The sequence below is a fragment of the Equus caballus genome, chromosome 23, assembly GCF_041296265.1.
Source record: "Equus caballus isolate H_3958 breed thoroughbred chromosome 23, TB-T2T, whole genome shotgun sequence".
Lineage (NCBI taxonomy): Eukaryota > Metazoa > Chordata > Mammalia > Perissodactyla > Equidae > Equus > Equus caballus.
Genome location: NC_091706.1, coordinates 32,153,571 through 32,171,897, shown reverse-complemented (window position 1 = coordinate 32,171,897; position 18,327 = coordinate 32,153,571). Strand labels below are relative to the sequence as shown.

Below are 18,327 nucleotides of genomic sequence, written 5' to 3'. Positions count from 1 at the left end.
GTGCCACAGGCATAAAAAACAGAGGCTCTTAGGCAAGGCCTTTGGCTGCAGGCCCACCACTGCACGCCAGGTTCTCCCTGCAGCTGCCACCTGTGACCTGTTAATCAAGCCTCTAACACATCTGAAAGGAAGCATCAGCCAACAAATTAGGATCTTATGTGACAAGGCAAAGATGCCGCTGACCCAGGAAGAGAGGAAACCACGTAGTCAAGACTGATCTCCAGACCTGAAAACAGTCAGACTAATAAAAACTGGTACTACTGCAGTTTCTTCTAATACATAAACACTTAATATAAAACTTTAAAAAATGTAGACACTGTTAACTCCTAAACTGCATACTATATGATTCTCAGTGATGGCTATTTAACAAAATGTACGGCGACAGTGTCACAGAACTTTCACACGCTTAACGAGGACACAATTAGCAGCAGGCTATTCAAACACACGTCTGTTTCTGCACTTCCCATGCTTGTTTTTAACTTTGCTTCATCGAGCCACTGACAATTGCGGCTTCTTTCACATATAGGATTTCTAACATTAAATTACATTTTCTAAGGATTTTTATAAGGAAGAAATGGAAAAGACTCACACTACATTGTTTGCCATAAATTCATACACCAAAAAGTAAAACACAATCCACCTGAATGTCTCCATGCTCCCCCCCCCAACATGAGCTGTAGATGTTTTTCTAAATAGTTTCAAGTATTTTTGTTAAAATCAGTTCTCTCATTCATTTATGCAGATTAGGGAAAACGATTTATAACGAGTTCATCTTGAAAATTTCCTTCTATATATTTCTGTCCCCATCCCCCCACCAAATCTGGTGCTCAAGTGAACAATAATGCAATGTCCTGTTTCAGGGGCCCAAACAGTCTGCAATCTTAACTCCCTAAATATACAAAGATTTCAACATTCTGCCAATATAAACAAAAGTCTCAAGTGGCCAAAAATCACTTCTTAGTAGTTAGGAGGAAAAAATGAAGTATAAAGTTTACAATAGTATGAAGATGATTTATAATAGCATGAAGATTATTTATCTAAAATTTTATTATTTATGTCTTTTCCCCAACTACAAGCACTCTTTAGCGTTCAATTACATTGTACATACACAACTACAACTGTGTACAGCTGCTCAGAGACATATGATTACATTAAAAATAAATAACTTTCGGCTTCATAGTTTCATTGGCTCTTAAATAGTTTCCCTGGGGGAAAACAAGTATTTTGTGTTCTTTAAGAAGCTAGTATATCTAAATGAACTGCTGTGTGTTCATTTAAACTTTGAAGAGCCCTAAAGATGAAGTTTTTGGGTTTTTTCTAAAATGTAATACAGATATGCACTTAATCACTGTTCATACAGTGAAGGGATGGAATGGTAGAGACAGATGCAATCTTTTGTAAGTGAACAGTTGTAGGATATTTTAAATGGGAAAAAACCTGACACAGACAATTGGTTAAAGGAAAAAAGACTGAAATAGAGAAAAATGTTGAAAAAGAATATCTACTCTTAAAAAGAAGAGAGTTAGGGGCTGGCCCCATGGCCGAGTGGTTAAGTTTGCCCGCTCCGCTGCAGGTGGCCCAGTGTTTCGTTGGTTCGAATCCTGGGTGCGGACATGGCACTGCTCATCAAACCACGCTGAGGCAGCGTCCCACATGCCACAACTAGAAGGACCCACAACGCAGACTATACAACTATGTACTGGGGGGCTTTGGGGAGAAAAAGGAAAAAAATAAAATCTTTAAAAAAAATTAAAAAAAATAAAAAAAAAAGAAGAGAGTTAGAGGTTCAAAAACCACTCATGTTACTGCTTTGAAAGACAAGCAAAAAATGATAGGCTGAAGGAGTCTAGACCAATTAGAACTGAGGCAGCTGGAAGAAAAATGGAGCACAGTACAATGATCTGACCCCATTAAGAAAATGACTGATTACAATGAAATTTCACAAGTCTTCATGTCTGTAATAATATAGTAATGCACAAAGTATCATAAAGTCTGGATTTTCCCCCTGAGGATTATAATAAACTATCAAATCTCTGTTTAACCCGCTGACTTTTATCACTTGTGTTGAGCAGCACACGCTACACAAGTACAGACATGCTAGTATTTTACCATGACAGCTGTCCTTCTCCCCTCCAACTAGGGACTTGCCTTTTTACCCATACTCTATATATTTCATTTCCATTATAAGACACTTAAGACTTTTCTACACTTTAACCAACATATTACATACATAAAAAAGAATCTTGATTTTTATAATGAATCTTTTTAGTACTGTAGCATGATGGGTTTAACTGAACAATCTAAGCATAACTACACTGTGGTGTTTAAAGTAATTCACAGCTGTAGGAAAATGTTTGATTTTTCAAATAGAACCAAGATAAGACTGCACAGTGATGAGCAGTAAAATGCCAGAACACAGTGAATGAATAAGATGACTTTTCATCAGTGGCCATTCATTATTTTGCTTTTAGGAACCTGGAAGAAATTGTCTTCCTAGAGTTTCAAATGTGCTGGTAAATTAAGTCGTTTCTTAGCTTCCTCAATATCACCTTGAATGGCTGAAATAAGTGACTCTGCAGAGAGAACACACCAGGAGAAGATGATCAGAAACTGCCGCTGGACTTTCCACCACTCCCGTGCGCAGCCTCCTGCAGACTCCAAGGCTGGCAGCATCTCTAGCACGGGGTAGATGCCCTGTAAATGTCCCACCCCTTCTTCCAGACTCAAGTAGAAGTGAACAGTACAGAAAAGATGGCCCTAATCTTCTTGCAATTTCTTAGAAAAAGGCATCAGCAAAAATGTACATTGCAAATACCAAACGGAAGAAACATTCACTATCAATTCTCTTAAGTATTTACACCTGTGAAAGAAACTCAACAACAGAATTAACACTATCACACTACACTAAGATACTCGATACCATTCATTTCAAATGTTCTGATTTACTGTTTCTTATACTTCAAGCAATGCAAAGAACTCATCACAGTATTGTTTCTTACTTGTTCCTTAAAACATGAAAAGGAAATAAAGATGTCACTAACTCCATACTGTTGGAGAGAGGCAGCCAGCCTGCTGGGTTTGAATTTAGGCTCCATCACTTACTATGTGACCCTGTGCAAACTACTTAACCTCTCTGTGCCAATTCCCTCACCTGTGAAATGGGCAGAATAATTCCTTATATGGTTGTTGTGGGGATGAAATGAGTTAATTCATGTAAGGCACTTAAAACTGTGCCTGGCACATATCAAATGCCCAAATATTACCTGTCCTGCTATGGTTATTACTAGTAGAAGCAGCAGAGGTAGCCGCAGTAACATTTAAGAAGATCTAAATAAGACTTTACCTAAAGAATCGAAGTTCCTTTCTGGTCTGAGGTAGCGACCGATCGCCACATTGAGGATTTCCCCATAGGAGTCCTCTTTGAAGGTGTGTACGAATGAGCTTCCTACAGGCAAGAAATGTTAAAAAGATTACCATCAGACTACAGAGTACCTGAAATTTGAAATGTATCTTCACGTTCATAGAAATTGAAATGAAACAATCAACGCTCATTAAATTTTTAAAGACAGGTTAAAATCTAAGGGCAGTTTTTCCTGCATTCTTCCATTGCTCCTGTTTCTGCCCCTGAATTTACATGTAAACATTATAACTGAGTAAGGCAGATGTTACACCACAAATCTGGTATGATTTGCTGTTTATAGAAAAAACTAACATGCACCAAAGTAATTAAGAGTCTTATCAAGGCAAAAAAACTGAGCAAAGACATCACGGAGGGAATGAGCAAAGTATTAAGAGAAGTTACTACTGAAATAACTAGTTCTGAGGTGAATCAGGATCCACGTCTCTGACACAAACCACGTTACAGAACCCTGAGGGCCAGGCAGAGCTGGAGGCTGACGTGGGGGCAGAAGAGTCAATGCAGGTTCCTGACACGGGAATGACGTGACAAACGGGCAGAGGACACATTGAAGCAAAACGATGCAGGAGGGAGGAGTGCTCTGGACTCTGAATTTTCGTAGACTCCTATAAAGGACAAACCTGAGTCCAAAACGCAGAAAATCAATGAAGAGAGCAAACGAAATACAGAAGATGTTGAGGCTGGACTAGGATGTGGCCCTGGAAGTGGATGGTTAGACAATTTAGAAACATATTTTGAGACCAGAGGTATGTTCTGAAGTGTATGACTTATAAAATCTAATCTAGGAAGTGATCCTTGAAACTGAAGTGTCTATTACAAATCAGCTAAGAGTACAGCTAGGTCGTTCAGAGTAATAAAACCAATACAGAGATAATAAGAGAAACTTATACGTAATGAGAAATCAAATATGAAAATCTGCACTCAGTAATTGTTTCTTTCTTAACATAGCAACTTCTCCATGTACACTTAAAATGATTCAGACCAAAAAGAGGAAGGAAATATCACATGAGACTTTTAAATTAAGATGGGTTTTATTTTCTCCTTCAAAAAAAATAAAATAACCTAGTCTCTCATAACATTTTTGGTTTGCTGGGGGGAGGATCATGATCCTCTGAGGTCATTAAAATGGGCTCTCTCAAGTGTCCCTATGTAGAACTTTGCACATAACTTAGTGGGATTTATGGATTTAATGAAGCCCATTGAAAAAAAAGAACCCTGATTTAAACAACTTAAAAAAGAGAAAATACGGATGTCAGAAACAGGACTTTTCTTTATAATATGGCTCTTATTAGAACTTCAATTTTGTTAGATTACTAAATCTAAAATTGCTTATAGAAGAGTGGAAGTTATATACTAGGCTAAACTGAAAGCGTCTAAGAGAAGCAGGACAGCACTGCAGTAAGAGCTGAGCTAAGAATCAAGTCTGGGTCCACACTTGGCTAACGGCACACCCGCCCTCGCTGGGGCTCAGTTTTCTCATCTGTAATTGATGGGTTTGAGTCAGAAGACACAAGGTGTCCCATGGCTTTGTACTACGAACCAATAAATTTAACTTGCGTTCTTTCTTTTCAGTAAAATTCTGAATAATAAAAAATGGAAACTAAGATATGTAAGACCTTGACACTGATCATTACAAAACATTATTGAGAAAAAAGGTAAAGATGTCTACCCTCCCTAAATTGATCTACAGATTCAATGCTATCCCAATCAAAATCCTAGCAGGATTTTTTTTAATGATGGAAACTGACAAGTCATTCTAAAATTAAGTGGAATTGCGAAAGGCCAAAATTATCCAAGAAAATCTTGGAAACAAAATGGGAGGCTTATACAATCAGATATCAAGAGCCATTATAAAGTGATGGAAATTAAGACAGTGTGGTAATGACCCAAGGATAGATGAGGAGACCAAGTATGTATGAGTGCACTTTGGACTCTCACACATATAGTCATTTGATTTCTGACCAGGGTGACATGACAGTGCTGTCAGGAAAGGATAGTATTTTCAATAAATGGTCTGGATCAATATCAATAGGGAAAAAAAAAATTAATTTTGATCCCTACCTCACACCATACTCAAAAATCATCTTGAGGTGAAAAGTAAAACAAGTAAGCTTTTAGAAGAAACCATAGATGAATATCTTGATGACTTTGGAGTAGGAAAAGATTTGTTAAATAGAATATAAAAAGCACTAACTAACCATAAAAGAAAAATGATGAATTGGATTATATTAAAATTAAGAACCTCTGTTCTTCAAAAGACACCATTCCATTAAGTAAGTAAACAAACAAAAAAGCAACACAGTGGGAGTAGATATTTGCAATACATAGTTCCAAGAAAGGACCTGGATCTAGACAGAATATATTAAGAACTTTTTTATGTCAATAAGACAGCCAATCCAATTTTTAAAAAAGGGAAAAAGACTTGAACAAGTACGTCATAGATGTCTATTATTGGCAAAGAAAAGGAAAAAGAAAAAGTTGGAAAAGTATGAAATTCCTATCAATGGAAAATTGATTTTCTCCTAACTATGTAAGGCCTTCCAAGGCATTCCTTAACTGGCTCTCTGGTAATAGTTCTGTTATCTGAGTAGCTAATAAGGAAAAATAAATCATGAGATAGCTTCCCCTCCCCTTCGTTTCCTCCCTCGTTCTACGGAAAAATATTTTGTGTTCTTTCATCAATTCTTTTCCTTATTTACTCCAACAAATAATTTTCATATGTCTAATATTCAAAAATAAGAGAAATATTGAGCACAATGTTAAGTCATTTCGGGTCATTTCTCTTGCTTACACCAACACTTAGCCCTGTGGTTTTGCAACTGTGACACACTTCTCTTCTATAAACTCTTCAAAGAGGATGAAAATTAGATCAACCATAACTCTGTTTTTACCACACACTGGAGCTGATCAAAAGATTCAGCCATATCTAGCAGATTAAGCCCTCAAGCTGTGTGGATCCTGTGAAAAGAGCAGAAGAGCGTACCTTCAAAGTGGTTTAAAAGAGAAAAAAAGCATCACCTTGCAATTTTATCAGAAAACACCATCCACGTAGTAAGCAGTTCTATCTTAACAGGGTGACCAAATAATTAAAGGGTGAATGAATTATAATAACTGTGACAAGCTCATTTTATGAAACATGATCTTAAATACCTCACTTTTATCTCCAGTGTAAGTAAATACATGGGCAGTTATAAAAATTAATATTATTGTAATTTTGGCTTATAAGTCCACTTTTTATTTTCTGTATCACTTAAAAGATAAATGCATAAAATTATTAATCTATGTTATTGGGCACACAATGTATAAGGAGGTAATTTGTAAGTTTTTGTAAACTATTAAAGTTAAGTTGGTGTAAATTCAAATTAGACTTTTATGAATTTAGGATGTTAAGTGCAATCCCCATAGTAACCACAAAGAAAATATCTATAGAAAATACACAAAAGGAAATGAGAAGGGAATCAAAAATGTGTCGTTACAAAAAAAATTAACTAAATACAAAAGGCAGTGATGGAGGAAATGCTGGATGAAAAAGCTATAAGGCATATAGAAAACAAACAGCAAAATTGCTGAAGTCCTTCCTTATCAGTAATTAGTTTAAATGTAAATGGATTAAACTCTTCAATCAAAAGGCAGACATTAGCAGCATGGAAACAGGATCCACCTACATCCCCTTCACAAGAGACTCACTTTAGATCCAAAGACACAAATAGATTGAAAGTGAAAGGATGGAAAAAGTTGTTCCATGCAAACAGCAACTAAATACTTCACTTTTAAATCCTTCAAGGCTGCCACCAAAAATTCTAGTATTTAGAGATATTGTGATTACTGCAGATGAGTTCTATGTGCATCTAATACTGCATAGTACCCTAAATCATCATCCTATTTTCAGTTACAGCGCTAAATACAAGTCTTACCATGGACTTCTTCGTATTCTTGTAGTATGGGTTCCATCCTATGCTCACCATCATCCTATGGACATCTCCACTTCCCACACTGGCCCAACCATAATAAATGCCAGTGGACAGATCAGCTGGAAGATTATCTACTGGTTTTTAGGAAAGTTAGCCAAACAACAGAAGTAAGTATTCTGAGTATTAAGAGTTTCATATTAAATATTTCTGAAAATCACAGGCAAGGCTAGTCTAAACCATTATGCTCACAGGATTCCTAGGATCTTTCCTATGATTATCAATCCCATCGTTCCATATTCTGGCTCAGATTTCTTTCTCCTCTTCATGTGGATAGCTTAGGAACAGATAGGTACCAGATTACAGCTCAGTGCATAAAGCTCTCCAAAAAAACACACTCTAGGTAGGAGAAGAAATCAGGTGCATGAACAGCTGGATTTTTTAGACCTGGGCTTTCTTAAGGAGGTTCAGAATCTCTAGAAAGGATTCTTATTTTCGAAATACACAATATGTAGGCCCCAAGCTACAAAGACTAGGGGCAGCCCTGGTGCGTATTTTTAACGCTGAATTATACATACCGTCAGGTCCTGACCACTAAAACTAACGTAGACAGACCAAAAAAGATATGTGGTTCTCATTCAACTGCTAATAACGGATTTAAAGAAAAGAAAACCTTAAAAGGTTGGCTTGAGAATTTAGCCAACCTGGCCCACATTACGGTTTTCTACCGGGCAAGGCGCGTGCCAGGCTTGGCAGCTCGATCAGGGCTGGCGAGAGAGGCAGGGAAGGGGGACCCCGAAGCTTAGCTCCGGCTTCCGCCCTCACCACCCCTCAAGCCCCGTCCCCGGTGGTCTCCGAGCCACCGGCACGCACGAGCTCCCTCAGCCAGACCGAAGGTCCTCCGCCTCAACATCGGGAACCGGGCGGAGGGGTCACCCTGCCCGCAGCCCCACGACCCGGCCCCGAGCCCCTGCTGACGTCCCTGCTCCCACGTGACCCGGCCGGGGGTGGGGGACCTCCGCTCCCCCTGCGCTCACTCGGGGGGGATGCCCAGCTGCTTGGAGCCGCGCCCGAAGCCCCGCCCGCCCCGGCCGCGGCCGGAGCCCTGGACGCCGTCCGCCCGGGGCGCGGGGGGCGCGGTCCGCGTGTCCCGTGGGGCCGCGGTCTAGGCGGTGTCGGGACTCCGGACCAGCCGGGGGACGCAAGCGGGAGCTCGGCCAGCCGGGCGGGTGCACGACGGGCCGGCGGCGCCGACCACACGCCGCGGGGAGGCCCTCCCGCGCTGAGCCGACAGCAGCCGCCGGCCGGGGCGCGGGCTGCGTGCCTGTCCCAGAGCGGCGGCGCCGCGGGGGCAGCGCGGGTGCGGGCGGAGCGCGGCGGGTTCGCGCCTGTTTGTTTCCTTGTCTCACCTCCATCTGCTGGTACTTCCAGTACATCGTTGAAGAGGAAGGATGCGAGGGGACATCCTTGCCTTGTTCCTCATCTTAGTGGGAAAATGTCGTTTCTCACCATTAAGTATGATGTTAACTGTAGGGTTTTTGTAGATGTTCTTTATCCATTTGAGGAAGTTCCCCTCTGTTCCTGCTTTGCTGAGAGCTTTTATCGTGCATGAGTATGGAATTCTGTCAGATGCTTTTTCTGCGTCTTTTGATAGAATCATTTGATTTTTCTTAGGCTTTTGATGTGATGGATTCCCTAAATTGATTTTCTAACGTTGAACTAGCTTTGCATACCTGGGATAAATCCCATTGGTCATGGTGTATAATTATTTTTATATATTGTTGGATTCAATATGCTAATGTTTTTTGAGGATTTTTAAAATCTGTGTTCATGAAAGGTATTGGTCTGTAGTTTTCTTTTCTTGTAATGTCTTTGTCTGGTTTGGTATTAGGGGAATCCTGACCTCATAGAATGAGTTAGGAAGTATTCCCTCTGTTTCTATCTAATGAAAGAGATTTTAGGAAATTGGTATAATTTCTTCCTTAAATGTTCGGTAGAATTCACCAATGAGCCCATCTGGGCCTCGTGTTTTCTGTTTTGGAAGGTTATTAATTACTGATTCAATTTCTGTAATAGGAATATCCCTATTCAGATTGTTTCTTCTTGTGTGAGTTTGACAGATTGTGTTTGTGTCTTTCAAGGAATTGGTCCATGTCATCTAAGTTATCAAATTTGTGGGCCTAGGATTGTTCACAGTGTTCCTCTATTATCCTTTTAATGTCCATGGGATCTGTGGTGATCTCCCCTCTTTCATTTCTGTTATCAGCAATTTGTGTGCTCTCTCTTTTTTTTCTTAGTCTGGCTAAAGGCTTATCAATTTTATTGATCTTTTCAAAGAATCAGCTTTTGGTTTCATTGGTTTTTCTCTATTGATTTTCTGTTTTCAATTTCATTGATTTCTGCTCTGTTTTTTATTATTTATTTCCTTCACCTTACTTTGGTTTTAATTTGCTCTTCTTTTTCTAGTTTCATAAGATAGAAGCTTAGATGATTGATCTTAGATCTTTCTTTTCTAATATACATATCAAATGCTATAAATATCACTCTGACCACCACTTTTGCTACATCCCATACATTTCAGTAAGTTGTATTTTCATTTTCATTTAGTTTAAAATACTTCAAAATTTCTCTTGAGTTTCTCTTTTTCATCCACGTTGTATTTTGAAGTGTGTTGTTTAATCTCCAAGTATTTTGTGATTTTCCACCTATCTTTCTGTTATTGACTTCTGGTTTAATTCTCTTCTGGTCTGAGAGCAGATATTGTATGATTTCTACTCTTTTAAATTTGTTAAGATGTGTTTTATGGCCAGAATGTGGCCCCTGTTGGTTTATGTTCCATCTGAGCTTGAGAAGAATGTATGTTTTGCTGCTGTTGGATGAAGTAGTCTGCAGATGTCAGTTAGATCTAGTTGACTGATGGTGCTGTTGAGTTCATCTATGTCCTTACTGATTTTCTGCCTCCTGGATCTGTCCATTTCTGATAGATGAGTGCTGAAGTCTTCAACTATAATGGTGAATTCATCTGCTTCTCCTTGCAGTTCTCTTTTTTTTTTTTTGAGGAAGATTATCGCTGAGCTAACATCTGCTGCCAATCCTCCTCTTTTTGCTGAGGAAGACTGGTCCTTTTTATGTGGGACGCCTACTACAGCATGGCTTGCCAAGCGGTGCCATGTCCGCACCTGGGATCTGAACCAGCGAACCCTGGGCTGCCAAAGCAGAACATGTGCACTTAACCGCTGAGCCACCAGGCGGGCCCTGCAGTTGTCATTTTTTGACTCATGTATTTTGATGACATATTGTTAGGTGCATATGCATTAAGGATTGTTATGTCTTTTTGGATAAATGACCTCTTTATCATTATGTAATACCTGTCTTTAGCCCTGATAACTTTCCCTGCTGTGGAGTCTGCTCTGTCTGAAATTAATATAACTACTCTCACTCTCTTTTGATTAGTATTAGCATGGTATGTTTTTCCATCCTTTTACTTTTAATCTGTATGTGTCCTCATATTTAAAGTGGGTTTCTTGTAGACAACATATAGTTGGATCTTGTTTTTTAATCACTCTGACACTCTCTTTTAGTTGATGTATTTAGACTGTTGACGTTTAAAGTGATTATTGATATAGTTGCATTGATATCTACCATATTTGATACTGTTTTCTATTCATTGCACCTGTTCTTTGTTCCTATTTTCATCTTCCATTTTTTTCTGCCATTTGTGGTTAGATTTTTTAAATTTACTTATTTTTTTTTATTGAGGTAACATTGGTTTATAATATTGTATAATTTTCAGGTGTGCATAATTATATTGCATCTTCTGTATATAGTACATTGTGTTCACCACCAAAAGTCTATTTGCCATCTGTCACTCTACAAATGTGCCCCTTTACCCTTTTACACCTTCCCCCTTCCTCTACCTCCCTTCCCCTCTGGTAACTACCAGTCTGTTCTTTGTAGCTATGGTTGTTTGTTTTTTATCTTCTACATATGAGTGGAAATCATACAGTATTTGTCTTTCTCCATCTGTCTTATTTCACTTAGCATAATACCCTCAAGGTCCATCCATGTCACAAATGGCAAGATTTCATCTTTTTTTTATGGCCGAGTCATATGCCATTGTGTATTTATACCACATCTTCTTTATCTATTCATCTGTGATGGGCACTTGGGTTGTTTCCAAGTCTTGGCTATTGTGAATAATGCTACAATAAATATAGGGGTGCATATATCTTTTCAAGTTAGTGTTTTCACGTTGTTTGGATAAATACCCAGAGGTAGAATAGCTGGATCATACTGTAATTTTATTTTGAATTTTTTGAGGAATCTCATGCTGTTTTCCATAGTAGCTGTACCAATTTGCATTCCCACCAGCAGTATACAAGGGTTCCCTTTTTCTTCACGTCCTCTCCAAAATTTGTTATTCTTTGTCTTTTAATAATAGCCATTCTTACAGACATGAGGTGATATCTCATTGTGGTTTTGATTTGCATTTCTCTAATAATCAGTGATGTTGTTCATGTGCCTGTTGGCCATCTATATATCCTCTTTGGAAAAATATCTGTTCAGATCCTCTGCCCATTTTTTGATCAGGTTGTTGTTCCATACGAATTTTTGGATTCTTTGTTCTATTTCTGTGAAGAATGTCATTGGGATTCTAATTGGGACTACATTGAATCTGTAGATTGCTTTGGGTAGTATGGACATTTTAACTATGTTTATTCTTCTGACTCATGAACATGGAATGTCTTTCCATTTCTTTATGTCTTTGATTTCTTTCAATAATGTCTTATAGTTTTCAGTGTACAGGTCTTTCACCTCTTTGGTTAAATTTATTGCTAGGTATTTTATTCTTTATGTTTCACTTGTAAATGGGATTGTATACTTGATTTGTCTTTCTGCTAGTTCATTGTTAGTGTATAGAAATGCAACTAATTTTTTAAAATTGATTTTGTACCCAGCAACTTTTCTGTATTTGTTGATTATTTCTAATAGTTTTCTGGTGGATTCTTTAGGGTGTTCTATATATAGAATCATGTCATCTGCAAATAGCGAAAATTTCACTTCTTCTTTTCCAACTTGGATTCCTTTTATTTCTTTTCTTGCCTAATTGCTCTGGCTAACACCTCCAGTACTATGTTGAGTAGGAGTGGTGAGAGTGGGCATCCTTGTCTTATTCCTGTTCTCAGGGGGATGGCTTTCAGTTTTTCACCATTAAGTATGATGTTGACTGAGGGTTTATCATATATGGCCTTTATTATATTGAGATACTTTCCTTCTATACCTATTTTATTGAGTTTTTTTGTCATAAATGGATGTTGGATCTTGTCAAATGCTTCCTCTACATCTATTCAGGTGATCATGTGATTCGTATTCCTCAATTTGTTAATGTAGTGTATCACATTGATTGATTTGCAGATGTTGAACATCCCTACATCCCTGGAATAAATCCCACTTGATCAAGGTATATAATCTTTTCAATGTATTGCTGCATTCGGTTTGCCAATATTTTGTTGAGGATTTTTGCATCTAAGTTCATCAGTGATATTGGTCTGTAGTTTTCCTTTTTTGTGATGTCCTTGTCTGGTTTTGGTATCAGAGTAATGTTGGCCTCATAGAATGTGTTAGGAAACATTCCATTTTCTTCACTTTTTCAGAATAGTTTGAGAAGGATAGGTACTAAATCTTCTTTGAGTGTTTGGTAGAATTCTCCAGAGAAGCCATCTGGTCCTGGACATTTTTTGTGGGGCGGGCGGGGGAGAGGTTTTTGATTACTGTTTCAATCTCTATACTTGTGATTGGTCTGTTCAGATTGTCTATTTCTTCTTGATTCTGCTTTGGGAGGTTGTATGAGTCTAGGAATTCATTCATTTCTTCTAGGTTATCGAATTTGTGGGCATATAGTTTTTCATAGCATTCTCTTATAATCCTTTGTATCTCTGCAGTATCTGTTGTAATTTCTCCTCTTTCATTTCTAATTTTATTTATTTGAGCCTCCAGTCTTTTTTTCTTGGTGAGTCTGGCTAAGAGCTTGTCAGTTTTATCTTCTCAGAGAACCAGCTCTTAGTTTCGTTAATCCTTTTTACTGTTTTTTATTCTCTATTTCATTTATTTCTGCTCTTATTTTTATTATTTCCCTCCTTCTGTTTACTTTGGGCTTTGTTTGTTCTTCTTTTTATAGTTCTGTTAGGTGCAATTTAAGATTAGTTATTTGAGATTTTTCTTGCTTGGTGAGGTGGGCCTGTATTGCTATGAATTTCCCTCTTATGACTGCTTTTGCTGTATCCCATAAGGGTTGGTATGTTGTATTTTAATTTTAATTTGTCTCCAGGTATTTTTTAATTTCCCCTTTGATTTCTTCAGTGATCCAATGGTTGTTCAATAACATGTTGTTTAGTTTCCACATATTTCTGACTTTTCCAGTTTTTTCTTGTGGTTGATTTCTAGCTTCATAGCATTGTGGTCAGAAAAGATGGTTGGGATAATTTCAATCTTGTTAAATTTATTGAAGTTTGCCTTGTTTCCCAACATATGTTCTATCTTTGAGAATGATCCATATGTGCTTGAGAAGAATGTATACTCTGCTATTTTCAGATGGAATGATCTATATGTATCTATTAAGTCCATCTGATCAAGTGTTTCATTTAAATATACTATTTCCTTGTTGACTTTTTGTCTGGATGATCTGTCCATTGAGGTGAGTGGAGTGTTGAGGTCCCCTACTATTATTGTGTTGCTGTTAATCTCTCCCTTTAGGTCTGTTAATAATTGCATTATGTACTTTGGTGCCCCTGTATTAGGTGCATATATATTAATAAGTGTTCTGTCTTCTTGGTGGAATGTCCCTTTTATCATTATATACTGCCCCTTTTGCCTCTTATTGTTTTTTTTTAACTTGAAGTCTGCTTTGTCTGGTAAAGTATGGCAACACCTGCTTTCTTTTGTTGGCCATTAGCTTGGAGTATCATATTCCATCCCTTCACTCTAAGCCTATGTTTGTCTTTGAAGTTGAGATGCCTTTCCTGGAGGCAGCATGTTGTTGGGTATTGTTTTTTAATACATCCAGCTACTCTGTGTCTTTTGATTGGAGAATTCAGACCATTTACATTTAGAGTGATTATTGATAGGTGAGGGCTTAATGCTGCCATTTTATCTCCTGTTTTCTGGTTGTTCTACGTTTCCATTGTTTCTCTTCCTTTGTATTTCTGACTGCCATTTCAGTTTGGTGGTTTTCTGAGGGGCATTTCTCAGTTTTCTCTCTTTTTGTGATTTGTGGCTCTGCTCTTATTTTTTGTTTAGTAGTTACCATGAGGATTGTATGAAAGATTTTGGAGATGAGATAGACCATTTCCTCATAGCCTCTGATCTCAATTAACCCTAGCAGGTTCTTTCCCTTTCCTCTCCCCTTCTGAGTAATTGATGTTACAAATTGTTCTGTTTTTAATTTTGTGAGTTTGTGGCTAAGTCGAAGTGTTTATCATTACTTTTGATGCTTTCTTTCTCTTTCTCTTTTAAGTTGTAATGAGCCTTTGCCTCCCTATTCTGGTGGAGAGCTGCAGGTTTCTGATCAAGTCTGTCTATTGGTCTCCTTGCTCAGAGCTTTGTAGACCTTTGCCTTTTTGTTGCCAGTGTGAGTGCACCTTTAATTATTTCTTCTAGGAGAGGTCTAGTAGTGATGAACTCCCTCAGCTTTTGTTTATCTGGGAAAGCTTTTATTTCTCCATCATATCTGAAGGAAAGTTTCACTAGACAGATTATTCTTGGCTGGAAGTTTTTGTCTTTCAGTATTTTAAATATATCATTCCTTTCTCTCCTAGCCTGTAGGGTTTCTTCCAAGAAGTCCACTGAAAGCCTGATAGGGTTTCCTTTGTAGGTTATCTTCTTCTGCCTTGCTGCTCCCTATGTTTTTTCTTTATCACAGACTTTTGCCATTTTTACTATTATATGCCTTGGAGAAGGTCTTCTAGCATTGATGTAATTGAGTGTTCAATTAGCTTCATTTATCTGTAAATCTGAAACCATCCCCAGGTTTGGGAAGTTCTCAGCAATTATTTCTTTGAACAAGCTCTCTGCTACTTCCTCCCTGTCTTCTACCTCTGGAATACCTATAATCCTTATGTTGCTTTTCCTAATTGAGTGGAATATTTCTTGAAGAATTCCTTCATTTTTTAAAAATTCTTAGTCCTGTCTCCTCTTCCACCTGTAGAATTTCTACATTTTTATCCTCAAGAAGACTAATGTTTTCCTCCATAAGATCATTTCTATTTCTTAATGATTCTAGATTATTTTTAATTTGATTAACTGTGTTTTTCATATCCATAATTTCTGCTTGATTTTTTTTTTTATAGTTTCAATCTCTTTGGTGAAGGGAATCATTTTATTGCTGAGCTCCTTGAATTGTCTTTCCGTGTTTTCTTGTAAGTCTTTGAGTTTCCTTATGATGGCTATTTTGAATCCTCTGTCATTTAGGTTGTAAGTTTCTGTGTCTTCGGGGTTGGTTTCTGGAGGATTGTCATTTTCCTTCTGGTCTGAATTGTTGCTGCTGTTTCTCATGGTGCTTGACAAGCTAACCTTTTGTCTGGGCATTTGTGGTATTCTTCCAACACAGATTCCACTTGTTACCTCTAGGGGGAAGCAGGAGCAGAGTTTCTGGCCCCACCCTGTCTGCTGGAGGCTGTGGGGGCCTTATGGGTACTTGCCCCAGCCTGGGGCATGTTCAGGTGCTTGCATGGACTCTGCTTGGTGGGTGGGGCTCCCTTGCTAAGACCAGGGCTAGGGCTGCTAATTGGCACTGCAGGGGCCCTATGGACACCCCTGCCCCCCCAAGAAGCTGAACCCGCACAAGCTCCAAGCTGCCACACCTTTATCCACAGTCCTCTCTTCCAGACATGTTCCCTCTTTTGGGGCTCAGCAGCCCTATGAGTGCTTGCTTAGGGCCAAGGGAGTGCCTGTCCCAGCACGTAGATCTGTGGTGCTGCTGTGCTTGTCAGGGGTGGCTTCCTCACTGGGACCCGGGTTAGGGCTGCTCCCAGGCACCACAAGGGCACAATGAGCTCCCCCTCTCTACCAGACTCAAGGCTGCTGTGACTCTCCCCATAGCCACTGAGGCTGAGGACACATTCCCTCTTTTGGGGCTCAGCAGCCCTATGAGTGGTCACTCAGGGCCTGGAGAATGCCTGCCCCAGCATGTAGATCTGCTTATGGTCTGCGGTGCCACTGTGCCCTGTTGGGCAGGGCTTCCTCACTGGACCCAGGGTAGGGCTGCTTCTAGGCACCACAGGGGTATGGAGGACTCCCCCTCCCCACTAGGAGAGCAAGAGCAATCACGAGCGCCAGTAAAGGTTACCACTGTCTGCTCTTCCGGTTGTCTGGGTATGTGTCCCCACTTTCAGGGTGCCTGCATGCCAGGCTGGAAAGCATTTTTGTGGGTGCACAGGGCTGTGGGGGAAAGCCAGGCATGCTTACCTATCTCTGCCACTTCCCAGGGAGCCAGTCCCTCCACCCTCAGCTTTATAGCTGCATGTGTCTCTCAGCCGTCCTGTTATGCTGTGTGGGTTTCCTCCCTTGGTCACTGAATGTCCATTTAGTTGTGGTTCGGAAGGGGGAGAGACAAAAGGAACAGCTCACTCCACCATGTTGCTGACGTCCCTCTCGCCTATTATTTCTTTAAACAAGCTCACTAGTCGCTTCTCTCTCTCTTCTCCTCTGGGATACCCATTATCCTTATGTTGTTTCTCCTAATTGAGTCAGATATTTCTCATAGGATTTCTTCATTCTTTTTAAGTCTTAGTTCTCTCTCTTCTTCCACCTGAAAGATTTCTAGATTTCTATCTTTGAGCTTGCTAATTCTCTCTTGCATATGCTCTGCTCTATTTCTGACACTTTAGACTTTACTCTTCATCTCATTTATTGTGTTCTTTAGCTCCAGAATTTCTGTTTGGTTCTTCTTTGGAGTTTTAATCTCTTTGATGAGGTATTCCTTCTGTTTATTAATTTTATTTCTGAGCTCACTGAACTGTCTGTCTGAGTTTTCTTGAGGCTCATTGAGTTTCTTCATGACAGCTATTTTGAATTCTATCAATTAGATGGCAGTAATTCATGACTATAAGTTTGGTTTCTGGAGAATTTTCATTTTCTTTTTGTGATACCATGTTACCATAATTTTTTATGGTGCTTGATGAGTTGTCCTTCTGCTGGCACATTTGTAGTAGCAAACACCTTTCTTATTTAGGTAGGGCTTTGTTTACTTTGATTCTGAGCTCCTTCTGGTTGTATTTCAGAGCCAGAGATTTCTACTCTCCACTGTAACTGCCAGAGGTGTTGTCAGTGCCCTCAGTGTGCTGCTTGTGCCTCTGAAATTTCTGGTGCCTTGATGCTTCTGGTGTTGCTGCAGTCACAGGTATTGCTGCAGGGGTCCCTGTGCTGGCAAGCACCTCTATTGCTTCTGGGGTCACCTGGGTCACAGTTTCCCTCACCACAGCATGAGGAGGGGGAGGGTGGGACAGGAGCTGGGATCTTGGGTCCCTCTGCCACATATGGGGTTGTTGGGTCTGCAGGCACCACTGCTGCCTGTGGGGTAGCCCAGGATTGCAGGTGCTGCTGCAGCTTGTGGGGATGGGGGTTGTGGGTTCTGCTGTTGCTGGAACTGGGCTTTCCGTGACCTCAGGTGCTACTGTGGCTGGGGGGCCCCTGCTGTGTGCACCACCTCTGCTGCTGTTCCTGGGTTTTCTGTGAGTGCTGCTTGGGGAGCTGAGTTCACAGGTGTCACTGCTGCTGCCAGGTGGGCCAGTGTTGTAAGCATTACCAGCACTACCAAGGGGGGAGGTGTACCTGGGTCATGTGCTGCTGTGGTTCCTGGAGCTTTGGTTGCAGGGGCCATCTGAGTTCCTGGAGCCTCAGGTTGCAGGTGCTGCTGCTGCTGGGGGAGAAGGAGGGGCTGGGAAATGAGCCCCACAGTTCCTGGAGCCTTTGGATGCAGGTACCACTGCAGATGCTGGAGCCTCA

The 18,327-nt window shown here is 39.9% G+C and overlaps 2 protein-coding genes across 3 annotated transcripts in view; one reads left to right on the top strand and one right to left on the bottom strand.

Moving 5' to 3' along the window:
- Window positions 1-18,327, top strand: part of C23H9orf85 (chromosome 23 C9orf85 homolog) — a 225,471-nt gene that overhangs the window by 107,336 nt on the left and 99,808 nt on the right. The gene's annotated exons all lie outside the window — the stretch shown is intronic.
- Window positions 1,030-17,380, bottom strand: LOC100630716 (translation initiation factor IF-2). Its single transcript, XM_070248110.1, has 4 exons — window positions 17,218-17,380; window positions 8,364-8,750; window positions 3,344-3,445; window positions 1,030-2,573 (listed from the first exon to the last, which is right to left on the bottom strand). Exons 1-4 carry the CDS (start codon window positions 17,378-17,380, stop codon window positions 2,494-2,496), a joined length of 732 nt encoding a protein of 243 aa, XP_070104211.1. The 3' UTR covers window positions 1,030-2,493.